We start from the raw sequence: 23297 nt of genomic DNA, 5'->3' as shown, positions 1-23297 counted from the left end.
AAGGAGGGGGAGAAATAAACCAAACAGAAGATGAAGGGGAATATAAATAGTGAATAGAGAAAGGCTGACGAGTAAGGTGTAGGTTAAGAGACTTGGGAAGATGAAAGGGAAAGGAGAGGGAGACCTAGAACGGGGTGGGTATATTTGTGGATGAGCGAGAGATTTAGAGGGTTTATGAAAGTGGGGGAGTTAAAATGAGGAAAGAAAGGCTAACAGTTTCCACAGTTAAGGTAGGGGAGTATATGGGAGAAGAGAGTGAGTCGTGAGAATATGGATTGCTATAGCATGGAGATAGAAACGCTTTTTTTTTTTTTTTTTTCAAGATTACTTCTCACATGATGCGGTGTAGGGTAGAATAATAGATATCTCTAATCTCTCCTATTCAAAATCTGTCTTATAAGATCGTCTAAAGGTAGCTAGAATGAACAGATCAGTAAGTAATCGCGTTGGAGGGATTAACACAAACTTCAAGAGTCAGCGTGATGTGTTAGGCAAGAAGGAGTTTGATGAGAGACAGACAGGAAGTCAGTATGTTTTATGGATGGGACGAACAATTCAAATTTGATATATAATTTGGGCTTTGTGAGTAGGATTGCAAGCAGGAAATTACAGTAAAGAGATATTGGAAAAGTTTTAAAATTATATACCTTATTTGAGCCTTGAACTGGTAGCGTTGTTGTTTCTAATTTTTAACGGAGTAAAATCGTTTGAAATTAACCTAATTATAATACCCTTTGAAGGCTCATGGACTTAGTCTAATCCTTTATGATGTCATGACTGTGTGAGGAATAATGTGGCAGATTCTTAAAGCCAATTACCAGAATATGATACTAGATACAGTAGACATACAATTATAATAGATTAATAGGTAGATACATCATACGCTACATAGCACATTATTATTGGTGGCTTTAGTCGCAATACACATTTATTCTCTTCGTAATTTTTTCTGTACCTGGATTTTTTTCCTCTCCTCTTTTTGGTCTGGCAGTGACACGGCGTACCCCACTGATGAGCCGTCACTCCACCTCATCCACACCACCTCCACCACCACCACCTCCACCACCACATCATCAGCAATAAGAAAATGTGATATTGGCAGTTAATTTAGTTATTTTCCATGTCGGGTGCGGGATCATGGTGGGTTTGGGGGAGGAGGAGGGGGGCTTTCTCTCCCCTTCCCTCTTCTTCCTCCCTCCCCTCTCTCTGTAATGACTTCTCCCCGTCCCTCTATCCCACTTCCCACTACCTCCTCCCCCTCTTCCCTCCCCCACAGCTCTCTCACTCTGTCTTCTTCTCCCAACTCTTCCCTCCCCCACCTTTATACCCTTTTGGCTCTCCCCTCCCTTCTCTTTTCCTCCTTCTTCCTCACTTGTTCTCCCTCCATCTCTTCCCTCATCTTCCTACCTCTCTTTCATTTTCCTTTCCTTTATTCCCCTCCCTCTCTCCTCTTGCCCCCTCCCCTCTCCTTCTCTCCCCCTCCTCCCCCTCTCCATCCTCCCCATCCTCTCTCTGTGATGACCTGAACCCCCATTTTTGCCTCCCCATTAATGAGCAAGCGAGGAAATTAAAAAATGAGGCGAACCAAATTATTTCCCGCCTCTTTACACTGCGCCTCTGGTTTATGGTGACACAAAAAATATCACATTATAAAAAAAAATAATTGAGTTGCATATCACAGAGTTTAGGATTAAGGACAGCTTCTAAAAATGATCACACACATTTGGGTCGTTGAAAGGACCGCTGGTAATTGGAATATTGGTTTTGAAAGTAATAGCAGATGGTTATATTGCTTTATGCTCTCATTCTCACTTGTCGATCCTGCTAACCCCATTTCTTAGGAGGAAATAGGTTATGATGATGATGATGATGATAATTTCCGTACTTTCATGCTTCTTTGACCTTTTTTTTTTTTTACCCTATCCATCTTGTTACTTAAGGATAAGATGATGATGATGATGATGATGATGATAACTGTAATTCCACTTCCTTGCTCAGTCTTCTGTTTCAGGGTCTTATTAACCTCATTTCCTAATAGGGAATCGGATTATGTTGATGATAATGACGATAATTCAAAGGAGTCTTAATATCAAAGTCCCACGATTTTGTTCTACTAGAAGAAATATAATCATATTGAGAAAGGTTGTTTGTTGAGAAAATACAACAGTTTCGGGCCTGAATTACTGTATCATTTCAGTAAACAGTATTTCCCCATGTGGCAATAATTCTTTGATGATTCTACTTCTTGTACGTTCTAATACAGTCCTGTGTCTTGATGCTGCCCCACACCGTTTAGTATTAATGTGTAACTGAGCTGGGATGACAGTAATAATTGTTTTCTCATAAACTCTAATGCTTTCCATGCTCTGTGTATGTTGAGGATAGAGTTATGATGAGGAGGAGGAGGATGAAGAGGAGGAGGACGAGGATAGGTCTCGATTACTATGATTCCCGACTCCCTTTTTACATCCTTCCCACCTCATCTGTTAAGAGCTAAACCAATGAAGATGATGGTGATGATGAGAAACTAACATCTTGTCGAAATGGCTCCCTCAATCTTTATTCTTATTCCCATAGTTAATACCTAAAGTCAGTTAACACATGCACGCAAGCGACATCTATTTTGAAAGCGGAGGACCATTCAGATAAGTATTAAACTGCGTCGAACCTCATCAATAACATGAACGTGTGTAACGAAAAAGCATTAGAATCCATTTAGGCAGTTTGGCTCGATATGTATCACTGGTTAGTATGTTAGAATCCAATAAGCTTATAAGTGTGGTGATGCTTTTATAATTCTAGGTGCCTTTAGTGACCTGTTATGGCATGACTCCTTAAAACTCGAGTCTTCTCAGTAGCGACTTAATCGGTTGCCATTAGCCAGGATTAAGTGGCTAAATTATCGGCTCAAGAATAAGGTTTAATTTACGGTAGATTAATTATAAACTTTCAGACCAGGAGGAAAACCGTCGGCCTTAACCAGAATTAAAATTAAATGTCAGCGGAAGTTAAAGGGTGAAAACTGGTGCGACACAATCTCAGTAAGACAGTTCAGCTCCCTATCCATCACATTCAGAGGTGCTACATGTCCATCACGTTAAGACAACAGAGATGCGGTGTATTTATCACATTATAATAGTGGGGCTACGTATTCATCACATTAAAATAGTTGGGCTCTGTATTTATCACTAATTATCAATGTCATCGAAAGAAGAGATGAACAGAAATTAAGTAATACAGGGTAACTAATGTATATAATTAAAGCGACGCCCCGTGGCCATCTGCCTTGTTGACGCGGCGGCTGCCTGATCTCTCCCTCAACACCACGCAATCAAACTGATGATTTCACTTTGAAAACAAGTCGCTGATTGCACGGGGACGCGCACACTTGGTCAGATTTAGGCGGAATTAGGTGTAAACACAGTATTTATCCCCGTCAGCATAAATCCGGGGCGTGGGCATCATAACAAGACGACGGTTCCCCCTAAATTACGGCAGTGTCCCCCGGGCCTCCCTGCGACACGGGGCGCTCATGCCGCCGCTCCTGTATTGGATCAGCGCCGTAAGGGGGAGAGGGGCAGGGGAGGCACCCACATGCTCCTGCTGCTTCTTCAAACACTCTTTTGATTTTTTTCCCCTCTCCCCTTTTTTTGACCTCCCGTTGAGGTGAAGAAAAGCTGTAACATTTTGACATAGCCAATCTGGTGCCTATTCTAGCCGGGTTTGCTGCGGACAGATCCCTCCACCAGTCTTAACTACCACATTATTGATGACAACTTGACACAAAGCCCAGAAAAACTCTATAGGAACCCCATTAAGTCGATGAAATGGACACTCTAATCGAAACCCTGTTTGTCATTCAGTCGCGGTGCCTCCCCCGGCCAATGAGGTGCTGGGAGCGTGTCTGTGGTGGCGGCGACGGCCAATCAGGAGGGGCGGGGAGGCTGCGGGGCGGAGCGGAGGCGGGGCCTGCGGTAATCCCGGCACGGAACAATGGAGAGGTGAAGACCGTAGGTGCGGCCACCAGCCCCTCAGTGTTTGTTGACAGAGCGCCAACGCTGCAGTGGTGGGCGGCGGCCACGAGGACTTCTGTCAGTGACTGTGCTACTGTGCTGTGCTGTGCTGTGCTGTGTTGTGCATGGCAGTGAGGTGCAGGTAGAGGACAGTGGCAGGAGTGGTGTGCAGCTCTCCAGGTAGAATGCTGCTGATGGAGAAGATGTTGCCTCACCTCGGCTACGTGCAACCTTCCTTCCACGTGCTGAGCCAGCTGGCCCGGCCCGTGCCGCTGCCGCTGGGACAGCAGCTGCCCCCGCTGCCCACACTGCCGCCCTTCTCCAGCCACAGCGCCATCAAAATAGGGGGCCTGCCGCCCAACACCCACGATGGCGGCCCGCATCACGTCGCCTTCTCCGTCCTGGGTCGTGGCGGCGGTGGCGGCGGCGGCGGGTACCTGGAGCGAGTGGGAGACCCTAGCGGCGGACTGCCGCCCGGGTTGCCATCACCATACGACCGCGAGGACGATAAAGGTGAGACATACACCAACACCTGCACTACCCCATCACCAGGCTATGGCTGTCTCACCCTCATCTGCACTCAATCCTCCAGTGTTTTATTTGTGAATTACGGTGTGGTCAGGCAGGCAGCGCTGACCCTCCCGTGCTGACCACCGCAGTGCATGACAACACACCAGCACCACCACCCCGCCGCGGCAACAGGACACAGATTGCATGACTGGATGCAGTAGTACATTTTATCAGGATGTTGCAGTGGCAGGAGGTGTGTTGTGTGGTGTGGTGTGGCTGCCTCACAGTGACACAACACAGGCTATGAGTGGCTACAATGGCCATGCCTGGGCAAGTACTGTGCCAAGGGAATCATGCCGTTCAGTTTTTAAGACAGCGGATCTACATATAGCGGTATTTTATGGCTGATGGGAAAATTTGGGGTACACCGATCATTTTTAATTAACGGGAAATATGCGTAAGAAATTATGACCTGAGGCAAAAGTAGCAACGAGCACAATACTGTATTGTTTTGACCAACACGTAATTTAGGTGCTGCAGTTTTCAGTAAAAACGATGACACGATCAAGCTTCGTTCATGTACGTAATGGTATGCCTTATGTCCGCATGGCTGCATTATAAAGAGTGAGTCAGATGTTAGAATATCTTGGTAATCTAAGTGCAATTTAACTTGTGATCTGCCCTTATACCATGGTCGTCACGTAAATATAACATTCCTTCTTGTATAATAACGGGTAAACGGAGGAAGACCTTCCCCTCACTGAACTACCGAGGCATAGCAACTAGGTTAATCATCAGATGTAAAAAAAAAAAAAAAAAAAAAAGCTCTATTTCTTCTTGACTAGAAAGAAATTAAGTTCCGTTAAAGATTATACTGTTCTCTGCCAGTGAAAATAACGTTTGTTAAAACCCAGCGCACTCAGTCTGTTTCCGTATATTCCCTGTGGCTGTAGATAAATTCGTTCTTCACCAGCGACGTAATAATCCTTTCACTTCTTTGACTTTCTTTTTTTCCCCTAATTCTCGTTGCCACCAGGTGATATTATTCAGTTTAGAAGAGACCCCCTCCCCCAGTCTGAAATCCTTCCTAGCTTCAGTAAAATCGCATGGTGGTAAGAAAAAAAAAAAAAAATGTATAGAATGTCCTCGGGCTGAAGCAGTTAAAGATCCCCAGACCATAAGCAAGATTCTCGATATTTCACAAAAGAACGAAATTTTTCAAAGAACGATTTACCAGAGCGGGAAGAAGGTGTACTAACCACTTTTGTGCGAGGCGGATATCCTAAATGAATGAAAATATCTGGAGCAAAAAAAAAAAGAAGAAGAAGAAGAAGCTGAGAACATGAATAAAGATCATTATTACCATTTTTATTAAAAGAAATTAACTTAGTAGGATAGAAACCAGTATTTTCATGTGCTGGTATTAAATGATATTAGTTTCAACAATTAGAAGACAAACGTACCCTGGTAGTATTAGTTTGGCAAGGAGTATATTTATGTCATTATACTGAATTATCATCTGGATTATCAGCCACGTTGCTGGTGTGTGTCAATCGTTTCCTCTGTATTACACCCACTGGAGGGCAAGTAGGCAGCTGAGTAATTCTATTTTGACTACTACCAGACGATTTTATTTTGACCACAGCCAAGCGATTTAATTTTGAGAACAACAGGACGATTTTGCTCTGACCACGACCAGACAATTATATTTCGACTACGGCCAGACGATTACATTTTGGGCCCCGCCAGATCATTTTATATAGCTAAGGAAAACCCCTGCCCTATTTTACTCCCATTTTCAGGCGCCATAGACGGTCGGGTAGGGATGAAGATTTCTCCCGTGTTAAGAAGCGTCTGATCATCCTGTTATTAATGACAGGAGTGGCTGCGATGAAGGAACTAACGCAGAACCCCTTCACCCTTAGGATGTATTTTCCGGTTTGTTCTTCCTATCTGCAGACGATTTTATTTAACTCTAGTACAGATGTTTAGTAACGAAAAGGGTTAATGAAGGTACATCTATTCGCTCTTGATAGAACAGTGTAGACTGGAAAAAAAAAAATAGAAAATAGACTGGAAATACAAGATAAAAAAGAGGTGGGGCAGAAATCTACAGAATAAGGGCATGCTAGCAACTGTGAACCGCTAATCATACGCTTCTGTGTGTGTGTGTGTGTGTGTGTGTGTGTGTGTGTGTGTGTGTGTGTGTGTGTGTGTGTGTGTGTGATGTCTAGAATCTGTTAGAATAAGACGTGAAAGTGGCCCATTATTTTACGTGTACAGATATGACCGAGAAAAATGGCTTTATTTCCACAGCACAATTATGAACTCGGTAAAAATAATTCCTTAACAATAAATTTAATCGTCTGACGGAAGTTAGAGTGAAGTTATTATAAAGCTGAGAAAAATTATTATAACTGAGCGACGAGGCTGTTTTTGTTTTTTCTGTGCTGAGAAACTGTTGTCGGCTTTTTCTTTTCTTTTTTCGTTTTCTTTTTTTTTCATCTGAGGGAACTGGGCGGCTTTCACAGCTCGAATGCCAAGTCGTGGGAACGTGACATTTGATGAGCCTTAATTATGAGACAGGAATGAGTCTCCTTGGTTACCAGTCATATTTACCTTCCAGTCTGACTACATCTGGCCATCCACTAAGCTGGGAAGGGGTTACGTATCTTTGTGAAATAAAAACAGACCAACTATCTTTAACTTCTTAGCCGTGAATATACTCGCCTCCCGATAATAAAAATGAGGCCATAATAAAACTAATGCATTATTATAAGTGAGCGAGGAACACTGCGATTTTATTTTAATTTATTTTATTCTATTTTCCTTTTTTGATGTGCGGTAAAACTGATTCTCTCGTACCTACTAAATGAAAGCGTCTATTGGGAGTTTAGATGTAGTGACAATAAAACTGATGGATTAATGGAGGTCAAAAAGGTATATTGGGATTGTATTTTATTGCTATAGGAGTGAGGTATATATATATATATGATTTAATTACTTAGCACTGAAGAAATCCGTGTGGCATTAGACAGAATGAAGTTTGAGATTTATGTACCCTGAAAGCTTGCATATATATTTTTTTTCTACACATAAAACACAAACCGCTGATCTTAAGCTGAATAAAATCGTCTGCTGGTAACCGGAATGCGTTTGGATGGGGTAGTGAGCGCTAACACTACTGATAAAAGAAAGAAGCCATTAATCCTCTCATGGTCGGGATACCTCTACATATCAGCTCACACCAGACGATTTTATTTAGCTGAGTGAGTCATAGGAGCCTGGGGGCATTACTACATGTACTACTAACCCTCTCGTGGTTGACACACCTTTGATATTCCATTCCAGCTACCCCAGACGATTTCATCCAGCTGAGAGTGAGTTATGGGAACCAGAGCGTTAATTAAAATCGTCCGGAGGTAGCACGGATCGGTATGGTCTACAGGGGGTTAATGGAGACTGTGTTAGGCGCTTGGACAGAGAGTAGAAGGCCGCAGCTGAGTAAAATCGTTTGGAGGTAGCAAGAATAAAAAAGCAAGATTTCCGTCGTCGTTGTAGATGCTTAACCCCTTTCACTACGATGGGCTGCTACCAGACGATTTTATTCAGCTTAACCCTTTTAATTCGATGAGATTTCTTCATTTTAATTAATCAACAGACGATTTTATTCAGCTTAAGAGGGGGGTTTAGTAGTGAATGGACTGTTAATGACCGTATCCATTCCTCTCATTTTTAGCCAATCGCTTTAGCTGAATTAAATCGGCTGGAGGTGGCAAGAGTAAAAAAAAAGCGTCATCGGACCGAAGAGGTTAAGAAAGCCACCTTGAAAAGAAGTTATTGATGGTTATATTTAACTCTACAGTCCTGGGGTAAATAATAATAATAATAATAATAATAATATAATCACCACAACAAAATGATAATAATATTAATAATAATAATAATGATAATAATAATAATTCATGGATTGAAAAAACTGTTTCCGCTAGCGAAGCTCTCCGCTGACGTCACCTCCCACTGTTCAAAACCAGAGATGGGAAGGAGACCAAAATCTTAATGTCCTCTCTATAGCTTCCTTGCTAACGCCGCATCTTGTAAGGGGGCGACCTCAACGAAAGAACCTCTAGGCATTTGTCTCTACGTAATCCAACCCTCTCATAATCGGGACAACTCTAGTATTCTGTTCCAGCTAATGCCGGGCGATTAAAAATGAGAAAAGAAAAGAAATCACAAGACACACCATATTTTCCTTCTTTGCATACCTTCCGGTCCACGTCCTCGGCCTCCTCCTCCTTCCAACCTCCCCATCACAAGATACACCACATTTTCCTTCTCTACACACCTGCCTCCCCACCTCCTCGGTCTTCTCCTCCTTTCTCCACAACAGAATATAGTACGGGATGCAATATGGCCGACTGCTTTGTGTCTACCGAATATCCGACGATGAGAGCAATTATTATTATGACCGTGGGTGGTGGTAACGTGGGATTATTATTTATTTTTTTAGGGAGGGAATATGAAGACACAAGAATATATTGAAAAAAGAAATGTCTGGTTAGGGTAAAGAAGCATCGCCATTAACCCTTCATCGGCGACCGGCAAACACTAGACGATTTTACCCGGCACCCGGAAGCGTCTCACATCCGTGTCGTCTAAGAACCGGAAACTGTCTCGATTAATAAGCCGCCTATAGGTAAAAAAGAATATTACTGCACCAATCGCTATACGGGATGAGTGAGAGGAGGGACACCTGACCGCAATAGCAACAGAAAAATTAGTACGGCACTTACCTGGCACCCGGAAACGTCTCACATCCTAAGTCCAAGAACCGGAAACTGTCTCGATTAATAAGCCGTATTAAAAAATATATATTACTAGAACAATGGCTATACGGGATGAGAGAAGGGGATGACACCTGAACCGCAAACACTGTCAATAGGAAACTTAATACGGCATGGAATCCACTCGACCGGTTTGCGATTCTACATGATGAGCGCTTGAGGATTTTTTTTCTTCTAGTAACGAGTAAATCCCACAACTGATTCCCTGATATGGAAAGCGAAAGCCAAATGAAGATTATTACCTAAAATACCAAGTGTAAGAAATTTTATGCGCACCACAGTTATACCTTTCTCGTTAGTGATTTTTTTTTTTTTTTAACTCAGTGTGATTTTTGTTTTTGAATCTTTCTACGGTCTGACGATTATATTCAGCTTAGGGTAGACGTATTGTGTTGATGTTATTAGGCACGACCTTCATTGACCACTTCCCGCCATTGACGCCCTTTTTATCCTATTCTTTCTACCGACAGAGGGATATTTCAGCCTGTGAGACACTTTTCGAATTTGGGGGATTAGTTACAGCCTTTAAAAAAAAAAACGTTCAGAACTAGAGATTTTACTTAAGTTTAATAAAATTCCCTGAAGTTAGCAAGAATAATCAGGAAAAAGACGTCATCGGGCTGAAGTGATTAATCTTTCCAGTACCTACAACTTGTCCATTTCGCTTTTCTTTTATCTTTCTTTCTTTCTTTCTTTTTTTTTTTTTTTTTTTGGCTACCGACAAAGGGCTCTGTTTAGTTTATGAGAGAAATCCTGTGTCAGCGGGGTTAGGAACGCTCTCCCATTTAATCCATCGTTACTATAACATTTTAGATTTTCTGCTTGCTACACTCGGAAGATTTTAGGGGATTTGTCTCTTAAAAAAGGGGGTTAAGCTTAATTTCTAAAAACCCCTTCAGTACAACAATCCTCTTTTCAATGCTTTCGAATCACAGTTTTTTATATATATTTTTGTAATGACGATACCTTTTTTTAACCTCTCGAATCAGATTTCTTTTTATTATATTCTTGCTATCTCCAGAAGATTTAATTCAGCATAGAGGAGACGGTTCGAAGTAGAAGAGGTGGAGACAAGAGTGGTGGAGATAAAGCTTTCAGTATCTCTATCACGACCCCAGAGCCTTCCTTGGTGGAGATAAAATCGTCTGGTGGTAGCGGGAATAAAGTTGATATACGTCACCGGACTGAAGAGGTTAATTTGATTCTTGCTCCGGCAGGTTCACTTTCTTCAGCCTAGATTTAATGTTGACGAGGTTAGAAGCAGTCCATATTGTACAGCTTTATGCATGTACCAGTATTTATTTATTGTTCAGTCTGTCTGTCTCTCCAACCACCCATCTATCTATCAATCTACGTATCGATCTGTCAGTCTGTCTATCAATCTATCTATCTGTCTGTCTGCCGGGCTGTCTGTCTGTCTGTCTTTCTGTCTATCTACCTATTCATTTAGTCTTTTTTCTCTCTCCCCGAACATTTTTTTTTTTTTTTTTTAGCCAATAAGGGGAGACCAACCCCTCCGTAATGGCGGCATTTTTAGTAAGATGACACTTTCGTACATTTAATACTTCCTACCGCCGGACGATTTTATTCAGCTCGGAAAAGTCACTCCTGCCGAGGGGGGTTGACGGAGCGACGTGCTGGGTGGTGCTGACGTCGCTGTGCTAAGGACGATTTTTTCTGGGCATCCTGTAGCTGAATAAAATCGTCTAGCGGCAGTTGAAATATAATGGTTAGATGGAACATGGATGTAGATTCTGACCAGAGAGGTTTCCTGGAGCTAAATAAAATCGTCTGCTGGAAGTCGGAATGATATGAGATACGGACGGTTTTTTATATAATTTGCGTATCTTTTTGTACCTTATCCTATTATTTCGATTACCGCCAGACGCTTTTACTCAGCTACAGAAAACCCTCCAAGCTTGATTTTGGTTCCAGGCTTTCGCAGTGTATCTCATTCACACCCTTTTGTATTTTTTTTCTTGTTTTAATTACTACCAGACGATTTTCTTCAGCTATATATACACAAAATCGTCATATCGTTCTCATACAGCAACCTATGTAGCCTACCCTCTCTCTCTCTCTCTCTCTCTCTCCAGGGTGGCACGTATATATCGCTGGTCTAGTACGGATGGCTCAGTCTGTTGGTGTGGGCGAGGCTGTGGCAATGGGAGCAGGAAATGAATAAATGATGCAGGGTAACCATTGATAACGTTGTGTGAGCCGTACCCGCAACACACGAAAAATCACCCAGGAAAGGAAAATATCAGCGTAATAAATGGACTAAGCTGTAGTGTGATAGTTTAACCCCTTCACTCCGATGCCGCGTATTTTCATCATATTCTTGCAACCTTCAGACGATTATAGCCATTTTCCGAGAGACTTTTCAGACTGGGAGGGTTAGATCCAGCCGCCATTATTCTATTTCACATCAATCGTCTTCCTTTATCTGTGCCAAATCGTCTGTTTCATAGCCAGAATAAAAAAAAAAAAAACATACCTCGTCCTCAGGCTGAATGGGTATATATTGTGAGAGCCTATAGCAAAATTCACAACAAGGGGATTTCCTGTAGCTGAAAAAAAAAAATCGTCTGACTACTGAAAACGAAAAAAAAAAAAAAACTAAGATACAATGACCTCTGAATTCGTAATAATAATAATGTAGGATGAATATAGGCAAAAATATATATGCAATAATTTATCCAGTGTATTTTCGAGGCTTAATTTCATACTTTCATGGGTCTTTTTGTCATCCATTATTGTTTCAAAAAATATATTAATTCTCGGTAAGGCTAATACTATAGATTTCCTTTTTGTACTGGCGCTGCAAATAATCGTCTGTCTGTAGCAAGAACAAAGTAATACAAATCATCATTATATTTAAGAGATCTATGAAGTTTGCAATCACCCCTGACTATTAGAGATTTCCCGTGTGCTGAATTAAATGGTTAGGCGATAGCAAGATTAAAAATTGTTGTAGTGAAGTGCATGATTTAGTGGTAAGTAGAATATACGTTTGTTTGAATTTAGTGCAATGGATAACGCAGGTGAGAGAGAGTGGCGGGATGATGATGATGAGGAGGAGGAGGAGGAAAAGGAGGAGGAAAATACAGTACCTTCAAAGTTTTGCATATCCCTTTGACGATGTTTTTTAGCCACGTCTGTTTAAAAATTAGTAATGCCGAATAACTCCTTTACCAGGGTGTTTTATCTTTTATTTTATTCTCGATATCGTCAGACGATTTTACTCAGCCCAAGAGAGGCCATTCGCACTCCAAGGGTTCAATAATTCACCCACGATTTTCTGTTTTCTTCTTGCTACTTGCTGGCGATTTCTTTTTAATTATGGGGGAGGCGGAATTTTTATGGTGGAGGGTTCAGATATACAATTCCATTATCCCCGCACTGCCAGAAATCTTCCGAAAACTGACAAAAAAATCGTTATGAACTAGCAAGAACTAAACAGAAAATGCGCCATAGTGAATAATGTGGTTAAATTTGGGCTTTGAGATTTTCGCTAATTTAAACCATCCGTCGTTTTCCACAATATTTCGAGGTTCAAGTTTTACAGACAGAGGTTAATCGGGGTAAATAAAAAACAATCTGACGGTCACACTGGAAAAAAATATATAATGCATAAGAGGGTAACAGACAATCCCATATCTTTCCCTTTGAAGCATAAGGTGTTAGGAAAAATATTAGGCTGATGATAGCAAGTATAAGACGGCGACACTCGACTCTGTATTGCTTCTTCTGGGGCCCGAGGGTAAGATGCCGCAGTCCATCCCGCACACCAGACTACAACTTGTACATTACTTGGTTTAAAAAAAAAAAAAAAAAAGTGGCCTCTTTGGGCTCGAATACACACACATCGGGGACGCTCTTAACTCCTTCACACCATGTTTTTTTTGTTTTTTTGTTTTTTACTTGGTTGCGATAGGTAATTTTATTCACCTGTGGGTAGACTGCGAACTAGAGGGGTTAGGTAGAGCCCCCATTAACCCCTTCACTACAGGACGCTGAATATAATTACGTGAAGATACCAGGAATAAAGATAATACGCCATCGGATTGCAGGGATATCTCCTTCACTCCGATCACGTATTATTCAGTTTTATTTTGCCATCTCCACATGATTTTATTCAGCTTTGGAGAAACTTCTCGAACATGGCGAGATTATGGTCTTCATTAGCCCCTTCACTGATAGGGGACCCTCTTAAGCGGAATTTAACCATCTGTCAGTGGCAAGAACAAGATAAACGTCTCGGGTTCTGTCATCCAGGCCCTGAGTTCGTCCATAGGGGTTGTGGTAGAAACAACCCTTGAGTATCTGTGGCCAATGATAGTTATTCTCTCCCTCTCGCCACTCCAAGCCTCCCTCCTTCATGTAATCCGTCTGAATTTCTCATCTCGTTCTAAGTCTCCATTTCTCTTCAATATCCTATCATCATTGTACTCCATCTCTTTACTCAACTCTGTTCTCATTCGCCTTCCTACCTCGTTCACGGTCTTCTTCTCCTTCCTTTTCTTCCGTCGTCGTGCGTTCTGTCTCGTAACTCCCAACCTCCCTCATTCCTATACTCTGAATTTCTCATCTCGTTCTTGGTCTCCCTCTCCTCAGTCTCCCATCATCGTATGCAGTATTTCCTCCCACCGCTTCAAATCAGCCTCCCCCTTTCTCTACCTCGTTCTTGGTTTGATCTCCTCTTTCTCCCATCGTTATATACTCTCTCTCTCTCTCTCTCTCTCTCTCTCTCTCTCTCTCTCTCTCTCTCCTTGCTCTACTCTTTTCTCCGCCTTTCCACCCCATTGTCGATCTCCCTCTCATTAGTTGCTCCCTCTTGCCACGCCAAACTCTCCTTCTTCAGGTCCTGTACTCCGTTAAATTTCATACCTCGTTCTCGGTCTGCCTCTCCCCACTCTCCAGCCATCATAATTCCCTCTCCTTTACATGAATCTGTCTTATTACCTCGTTCTAGGCTTTCCTCTCCACGTGCTCCCACCATCATGCTTTCCCTCCTGCCACTCCAAACTAACCTCCTTCAGCTACTTCACCCCATCTTTCCATTTCGCTCTCGGTCTCCCTCTCCCCATTGTCTCATCAATTTTTTTTCAGTGGTTTCAATGTCGGCCTCTCAAATGTACCTTTAATACTGCCTTTTTTTTTTTTTTTAACACATTCTATTACCGCCATTTATATGCATTAATTGCATCACTAAAAAGGACATCTCGTAGACTGAGTAATATAATCCATGAACATCGACAGCAGAATAGAAGTAACAGCTCATCGTCTTGAGTTTTTGGAGACCTTCTGAATGTTCTTTTGCCCAGCTTTCACTGCCAGAGTTCATCCAGGTTACCCACATCCTAGTCTTAAAAGTAAATAAATAAATAGCCCAATATACTCTAACTCAGCCTTCCAAATTAACCTCAGACACCTTCATTCGCTTCCTCATTCACTCTTGACTTAACCCAACCTTCCAAAAGTGCCTCAAACACCTCCATTCACTTCCACATTCATTCCCCCCGGTACCACTTCTTCACCGCAGCGAGGAGGCGGAGCGGCGGCCCTAGTGTTGTCTCAGGTGCCCTAATTGAGACATCACCTGTGAGTGTGTTGGGGGGGTGAGGGGGGTGAGGGAGGTGGTAGTGGGGTCCCGCGGGGCTTTTGTTACTCGCTCAACCACCACCCTCACCCTCCCACCTACCCACCCGCCCGCCCACCTACCTACGGACGTACCCACTTACCTACCTACCTACCTACCTGCTGCCTTTACCTTCCTCCTTACCTATCCTCCTTCTTACCTTTCTTACCTCTTGCTTACCCGCCTACCTACCTGCCCATTGACTTATCTATCTATTTTCTTACCCACCGACCCACTGCCTACAACGTCCAGCCTACCTACGTACTGCTTTACCCATCTACTTCTTAACCATCACCATCCCACCTACCCATGTACCAATTCGCTTACCTACCAATCTGCATATCTGTCTACCTACCTACCTTCTTACCCGCGTACCTACTTACAGTACCTACCAGCTTCCCTTACCCTTCTGTTGACATTTCTTTTTATCCTTTTACTCACTTGTCTGCCTCGTTCCTTCCTTTTTACCAATCCACCCACCTATCTACCTACCTTCCTGCTTTTCTACCCTTGTCCTCCCCTCATAGACTACGTACCTTTGTTCTAATCTATCCCACAACAAGCAGCCTCAACAGGACCGACAGAGATGCTTACCTTTACTTTCCTTTGTACCTACCTGCTGCCCTCATCCACCCATCTACCCAACCACCAACCCACTTACCTATCTACCCACTGACCTGGCCCCCTTCCTGCTTTGCTGTCCCTGTCTTGCTCTCATAAAAAAGATATTTTAGCACCTACCCTATAACAAAGGCCTCAAATTTATCCATAGGTCTGTTGCTGTTTGCTCTCTTTTATATCTCTTTCTACCTGTCTGCCTTTCTTCCTGCCTATCCATCTACCCAAAAGAGCTGTCTGCCTATCCACACGTTTTCCTTTGCCACCAGAAACAACATCCTTCACCTTCCTACCCTCACATATCACCACTTGGGCGCTAACACGAACCGTCCATATTCAACCAAGTTAGGACGATTTTTTTCAGGGTCGGTGTGATATTACTGGTGTTTTTCTTATTGTTTTCTGAGATATTTTACTGTTTTTTTTTTCTTTTTAAGAAGAACTATTGAGACTATGGAGGGAACTCTCTCTCTCTCTCTCTCTCTCACACACACACACACACACACACACACACACATCCCTTTCATACCCATCATTATCCAGCTATCGTAATGGCCCTAAAAATCATCAGTTTCGCCCTAAAATCCTGTCCAACGTTCCTAATTACTGCCCATTATCCTCATTATCCGAGCGTCTATGGATAATTATAATAAGAGGCTGCAATAAGTGGGCGAGTAATTGTAGGTCTAATTAATCGTGTATACAGTTACGTTAAATATAGTGATCACTGGAGCCTAACGAGGGATTTTGTTAACTGTTCATTTAATTTCTTTCGATATTCTACTGCCCGTCTGGGATTATGGCGTCTGGCTGTAGATGATGATGATGATGATATTAATATTTTGGTTATTATTATTATTATTATTATTATTATTATTATTATTATTATTTGCCAGAACGCGGCCATGGGATATTATTTAGTTCATCCCATTTTCAGATATTAAAGCCTTCACCCTGAGGACTGTTTTATATTTATTTATTTATTTATTTATTTATTTATGCTATATTCAGGCAACCAAACAGGCCAACTGAAGTTAAGGAAGATCTCTCGAAGTGAAGGGGTTAGTGAGTGATCCAGCCACCTCCCCGCCCCAGTTCAAAATTTCTTAGGCTGAAGAAAATCGTCTGCGAGTAGTAAAAATAAAAGGCGTCCTCGAAGTGAAGGGGTTTATAGTTTTGGTGAAAATGATGATCTCCGGAAGTTCATATACTTCCTTGACGGCCATTATGTCTTTCTTTTTCTTTTTTCTTTCATCTTGTTTTTGTCGTTTTCATCTTTTTTCTTTTGTTTTTATTCTTTCCGTTTTTTCTTTTTTTTTATATCCGTTATTTCCTTTGGTTTTTCTTTGTTTTGTCATTTCCGTTTTTTCCATTTCTTTTTCTTTTTTTGTCATTTCCGTTTTCTCTTTTTCCTTTTGTTTTTGCCACTTTCATCTGTTTTCATTTTTCCTTTTGTTTTTGTCATTTCCGTTTTTTCTTTTTTTGTCATTTCCATCTTTTTTCATTTTTTGCTTTTGTTTTTGTCATTTACTTCTTTTCTTTTTCTTTTTTTTGCTTTTGTCATTTCCGTGTTTTCTTTTTCCTTTCGTTTTGTTATTGTAATTTTCGTTTTTTTTTCTTTTGTTTTTCTCGTTTCAGTTTTTTCTTTTGATCATTTCCGTTTTTCCTTTTTTGTCAGTTTCTTTATTCCTTTTGTTTTGTTTTGTCATTTCCGTTTTTTGTTTACCCATTTGTTTTGTTTTTGTCATTTCCATCTATTTTTCATCTCCGAATTTGTTTCTTTTGTCATTTCCATCTTTTTTCATTTTCTTTTGTTTTGGTCATTTCCGTTTTTTGTTTTTCTTTTATTCGCTTATATCATTTCCATCTTTTTTTTTTTTTTTTTTTTTCTTGCCCTTCCCAGTCAATTTTTTCCCCTCAGTCTGGAAGAGATTTTTGACTTGGAGGGATCCGATGCAATACTCTCTAACCCTTTAATACCAAGACGGTTTCCTAAGGCGACTAAAAGCGTCTGGTAATATCAAGAATAATATTAAGAGGACATCAAAATACTGGAGCCCTTCTGAGCCGACGAGCAAAGCCAGGACCTATATTTGCCTTACTTTATAATATTTTGCAGTAGAGTTCCTTCTTTATTACAGTTGGTTTAATAATAATAATGATGATGATGATGATAATAATAATAATAATAATAATAATAATAATAATGAAAAACATTATCATCATCATCATCATCATCATCATCATCATCGTCGTCGTCGTTATTTCAGACCCAATTTTCACATAAGTGATGGGGTGTGGAAGAATCCAGATAAAAAAGAAACCATAATAATAATAATATTATTATTATTATTATTATTATTATTATTATTAGAAGAAGAAAGTGGAGGAGTTTGTCGAAAGACTGACCAGGAAGAAATGAAAAATATAATATTAATAATAATAATAATAATAATGATAATAATAATAATAATAATAATAATGAAATCGTCCACCAGAATAAAGCGTCAGAGTTTATGTTTAAATTACAGACCATAAAGAAGAGAAATACCGCGACTGAAACAGGATACGATGGAACGGAAGGTGTCGAAACGCGGATTGGGATGGCATAGAGAGTCGCTGTTGTTCCGGGAAAAGGTTGATGAGTTTACTGGGAAAATTTTGGGTGTGGATGGAATGAATGTCTGTACCCGGTGAAGAATTATAGTAATGAAGACGATAATTATTACGTATCGAAGGATTCTTGTTTTTCGTTCTAAAATGTGGAAAGGTATGTGGTAAATGCTGATTGGAATGGAATTAAGGATTGTAAGTTGATAACTGATGATAATGTCCAAGATTTGTGTAAGTGGACTGAGATGGCAAGAAGTACGACAGCTAATTTAAAATAAAGCGTTGATTATAGCATAGAGATACAAAGAGTGGAAGAAATTACTCTCTGCATATATATATATATATATATATATATATATATATATATATATATATATATATATATATTTTTAGGAACAAAAATATTAAGATCAGCATTGCTTACTTATAATAAAAGAGAATTAGAAATAATACTGTATTTGGATTAGATATTTCTTTTCGTTATTCCTGTTAAATCAGTTTCACCAGATTATATGTCTGCATATTTTCCCCACATACCTAATATGAGGCAGTATCGTTGGCCGCTGGTCGTTGGCTGGGGCGTGCAGGAATGTGTGTGTCGATCCCGGGGACGGTTGTCTTCTGGGTTATCCTTGTTACCATAGATAGTATCGTCCAGCCGGGGGACAACCTCTGGGGAAGCGGATAATCGCGGATATATTTAAACCAGTTATAACAAAAAATATCCCCTAGTCTAGAGAAAATGTCGCCAGAAAATGGTGCGGGTACAGTAAAACACTAAACACGTTCTTGCCGTGAAGGAGTTAATTTGTACATCACCCTATGGGACATTTTGCGGTCACTGGCACTACAGTAGATGGAGGGCTTGGGAACAGAATCGTTACCGTAATGACGAAAATTGTACCGTAATTAATGTGTGTATAGAATAATGTTAAAATGATAACAGTAAAAGTACTCTGATAACAATTAATGTTTAACTAAGAGCGATTGTGGAAAACAGTCAGTAATGATATAAGTAAAAAAATGGTCATAATACTAATAATATCAGAATTAGCAGTAGTAGTAGTAAAAGAAGAAGAAGTAACAACTGCAGCAACTAAAATGACAATAATAATAATCTAATAAAAATAATAATAATAATAATAATAATAATATAACTAGACAGGCAACATGCATGTCATTCCCCAAAGTTTGCGTCCCATAAATAATAATTACATATATTTTCTCGTACTTAGCGCTCACATGAAAATAGCAACAAAACCAACAGGCTAGAGGTCACGTTCTAAACTAAATCGCAGCGCTCTCGATCACGCTCCAAGCTGAATGGAACACCTGCCTTTACTGAGATGGAGGTGTCGTTGAGGGTCACCTTCACGAGGTGGCACTGATGTAATCGAGTGGTGGAGCTGCCCGGTTATACAAACATCCCTCAACATCATCCCTGTCCCCCGTAAAAAGGACGGTGAACTGCAAGTGGAGGACACTTTAAACCTGCAGTCCACTGGGTTCCCACTTCAGATGAACCTTGGGCTACAACTGTTATATACTACTACTACGACTACCACTACTACTGCTACTACTACTACTATTACTGTTACTGCTACTATTATTATTACTACTACTACTACTAGTACTACTACTACTGCTACTACTACTACTATTACTACTACCTAAAGGGATGGTGGATTTGGCGTCCGGCGGTTCTGCGCCCTTCTTAAAAATTTTGGGCTGTGAAATAATTCGGAATAAATTGGAAATATTAGAATGATGTCTCAATTTATCAGGTATAAGCACAGTAAGTTTCAGTCTAATCGGGCCAAAATTAAAGACGTGAAGCCGTGGCAAAGAGGAATGACGAGAGGAACGAGAACACCAAGTAGAAAGCGTGAACGGAAAACAAAGCAACACAGTCACTTTTGAAAATGTAACAATAACAACGTTTAGTAGAATCAGCGTTAGTATTCGAATTAGCGCAATAATAATAATAATAATAATAATAATAATAATAATATTAATAATAATAATAATAATCGTAAGAACATAGACCTAACAAAAACAAATAAACAGTAACAAGAATATCCTCCTCATTATCAACAACAGCTGAACGTATAAAAACAGTGACAACGAAGATAATATCCATAAACCTTACATTAAACACTGATGCAGATAACCAAGGACAGATAATAACAGCAACAGAGAAATACAGCTGACAAAAATATTACCCAGCGTAGGAGAGGTTTGAAACGGGAGGGGTTGCATGCAGTCTCCATTAACCCCTTCAATATTAACCCACTAAATATTCCTCGAACGGGAGGGGTTGTAGCTTTCATTATCCCCTTCAGTATTAACTCATTAAAAATATTCCTTTAGGAGAAACAAAATGAAAACTGACAAGACGTACTGGTACCGCAAAAGCTAAGTTCCTCTCCATGTTGACATTTCCACATATAACACCATTTTCTTTCCTATTTCCAGACAATTTTTAGGGGTTAAGAGGGACGCTTTTTGAACTGGTAGGTTAGTTAAGGCCTCCGTTCAGCGTTTCATGATTAGATATTTTTCCTGTGCAGAATATATTAAGTTAAAAAGTAAAAAAATAATGCAAATGGCGTTCTTGGCCTGAAGAGAGATAACGTAGGGGTTCCGACTGCGTTCGTGTTTTCCCGCTGGACTTCCGTTCACAGTTCATTCGTTTTCCTTTTTTCTTCCTGTCTTTCTTCTCTATTTCCTCTTTCAAATTAATTTTTTTAGCCCTATTTTTTCCTTTCTAGCTATCACTTTACAATAGTATTCAGGTTTTAAAATACCCCTCGTGGTGACGAATTTGAGACTTTGCATTTATTATTATTATTATTATTATTATTATTATTATTATTGCTTTCTTTTAATGTATTTTGGCAGATGCGGTAACCTAATTAGGCTACTATTTACTAAAGGACTATAGATGTGTCAGAATTTGTTTCCGAAGTTTGCTTATTATTATTATTATTATTATCATCATTATTATTATTGCTTTCTTTTAATGTATTTTGGCCCATGGGGTAACCTATTTGGGATACTGTTTGCTTATGGATTACAGATGAGTCAGAGTTATTTTCCGATGTTGCTTGTTATTATTAAAATTCTGATTATTATTATTATTATTATTATTATTATTATTATTATTATTATCATTTTATTGTTGTTGGCACTGTTGCTTTAACATTATTTTTATTGCCTTTTTATAACTTGCTTTTGCAATTATTATTATTATTATTATTATTATTATTATTATTTTTATTATCATCATCAGCGTTATCGTCGTCGGCGGCGGCGGCATCATTTTACAAAGTTAAGATCAGTCCCCTACCGTGACTGTGATCTGCTTTATCAGGCAGGACAGGGACCGGAGAGAGCAGATTTTTCCAATACCGGTATCGCTTGCTCTTCGTGGACCAATAAATAAATAAAGCAATATATAGATAGATAGATAAATAGATAGATAGATAGATAGATAAATAGACTGATTGCTAGGTAGGCTGGTAGATAGATATGAAAATCAGTAAGTCAATGTGCAAAAAAAAAGTAAAAACACTAGTTAAAACAGGACTTTGATCGTAAGCATTTTTTTTTAATTCGAGCTTTGCATGCGCTGATAACAAGGTGCCTCTCTCTCTCTCTCTCTCTCTCTCTCTCTGCACGCTATATGTTAAGCCCCATTGTCATAACTCGCATTTTTCTACATTGTTTCTTGGCATTAAGACGACATTAACTGACAGAAACATTGCATAGTAGAGTTCCATTGCTATATATAAAGGCTAATACACTGCTTGCCCCTCGTTTTTAGTGCTAAGTGTGCAAGAAAAAGTTATCATCTTGGGGCATATCCCTTATAATGAATGCCTAAAATGGTCTGTATTATTTTCCACCCCAGGAAGGTCATAGTCGGGCCGGAATTGTTGTATCCTCAATATAGATATTAGTTAAGTATGTGGGTGTAATTCTTCGTCTGTATTTGTGTTGGCTGGAAGTAATTTCGTTACATCTCTTCCTCAGCGATTTAGTATGTATATCGTGCCATAACATTATTACAACGAGGACAACTTTCATACTGTATTCTTGCTATTTCCAGGAGACTTTTTTTTCAACTTAAAAAGATTTATCGCCTTGGAGAAGTACATGAATGATATACGTAAGCACTCCAGTTCGATAACTCTTTACAAAAACTGAGGAAAATCGTCTTGTGATGGCAAATCTAAAGTATGGAAAACGTCAGCTCAGGAAAATCTGTCTTCCGTAATCTGTATTTACATCCTTCTGCCTCTGACCTGCAATCCTTTAAATGCAATATCTAGAAATTTCCAAACGAATAAATTTGACTTTCTTTTGCTCTGTTATACTTGGAAGGAACAATTTGCGGGGTTCTTTCTTCTTGGTTCTTTCTTCTTTTCGTATAAGAAAATGAGGCTAATACTCCTCTCTGCTTGAAAACTGGTCATCAAATGCTCCAAAAATTGAACAGAATTTGCTCCAAAAAGTAACTAGACATGGGCTGAAAAAAAAAAAAAAATCCTACAGGTACAGTAACTAAATTGCTCCTAAAATCAGATACAAAATGTCCCCAGAAGCAGCCTAATGTGAAATCACTCCTGAAATTTTCTTGTCAAACCGGAACACAGTGAAGTCAGAGAACAGTGCTAGAATGGGCTGAAATTTTCCGCTGATTCTGTTCTTGGGCATGAAAATAGTTTATCTAGATTTTTTCTGTGGGATCTGACTAACGCGATTTTTTATTTTCCTTAATCCATTTAGTGTCGCCCGTCCAAGCGCCTTTATATATATGAGACTATTATCAAAGTGGTCACAAAATCTCTTATCCTCATTTCTTCCTGTCATGGTGGCTGTTTACCTTAATGTTTCAAGTGGTAATCGATAACTAGTAATCTCAGCGGACCAAAACAACTGTGGGTATTACCTGTCTATGGTGTTTATTATTACTATATTAAGTAAACAGATAGATAGATAAATAGATAAACAGATAGATAGATACTGAGGTTCGTTAAGAAAAGCAAAATCGAC

At 40.0% G+C, this 23297-nt stretch overlaps 1 protein-coding gene across 1 annotated transcript in view; it reads left to right on the top strand.

The window, feature by feature from the left end:
• Positions 1-4198: 4198 nt before the first annotated feature.
• LOC145417753 (uncharacterized) overlaps positions 4199-23297 on the top strand; it is a 99212-nt gene continuing 80113 nt past the window's right edge. Inside the window, exon 1 of the mRNA XM_080286360.1 lies at positions 4199-4526. Coding sequence (XP_080142486.1) covers positions 4199-4526 — 328 coding nt within the window. The remainder of the gene's footprint in view (positions 4527-23297) is intronic.

This window comes from Coenobita brevimanus, chromosome 111, assembly GCF_032717465.1.
Source record: "Coenobita brevimanus isolate Jiangsu-jjx chromosome 111, ASM3271746v2, whole genome shotgun sequence".
Classification (NCBI taxonomy): Eukaryota; Metazoa; Arthropoda; class Malacostraca; order Decapoda; family Coenobitidae; genus Coenobita; species Coenobita brevimanus.
This window is presented reverse-complemented; position numbering and strand designations above follow the sequence as displayed.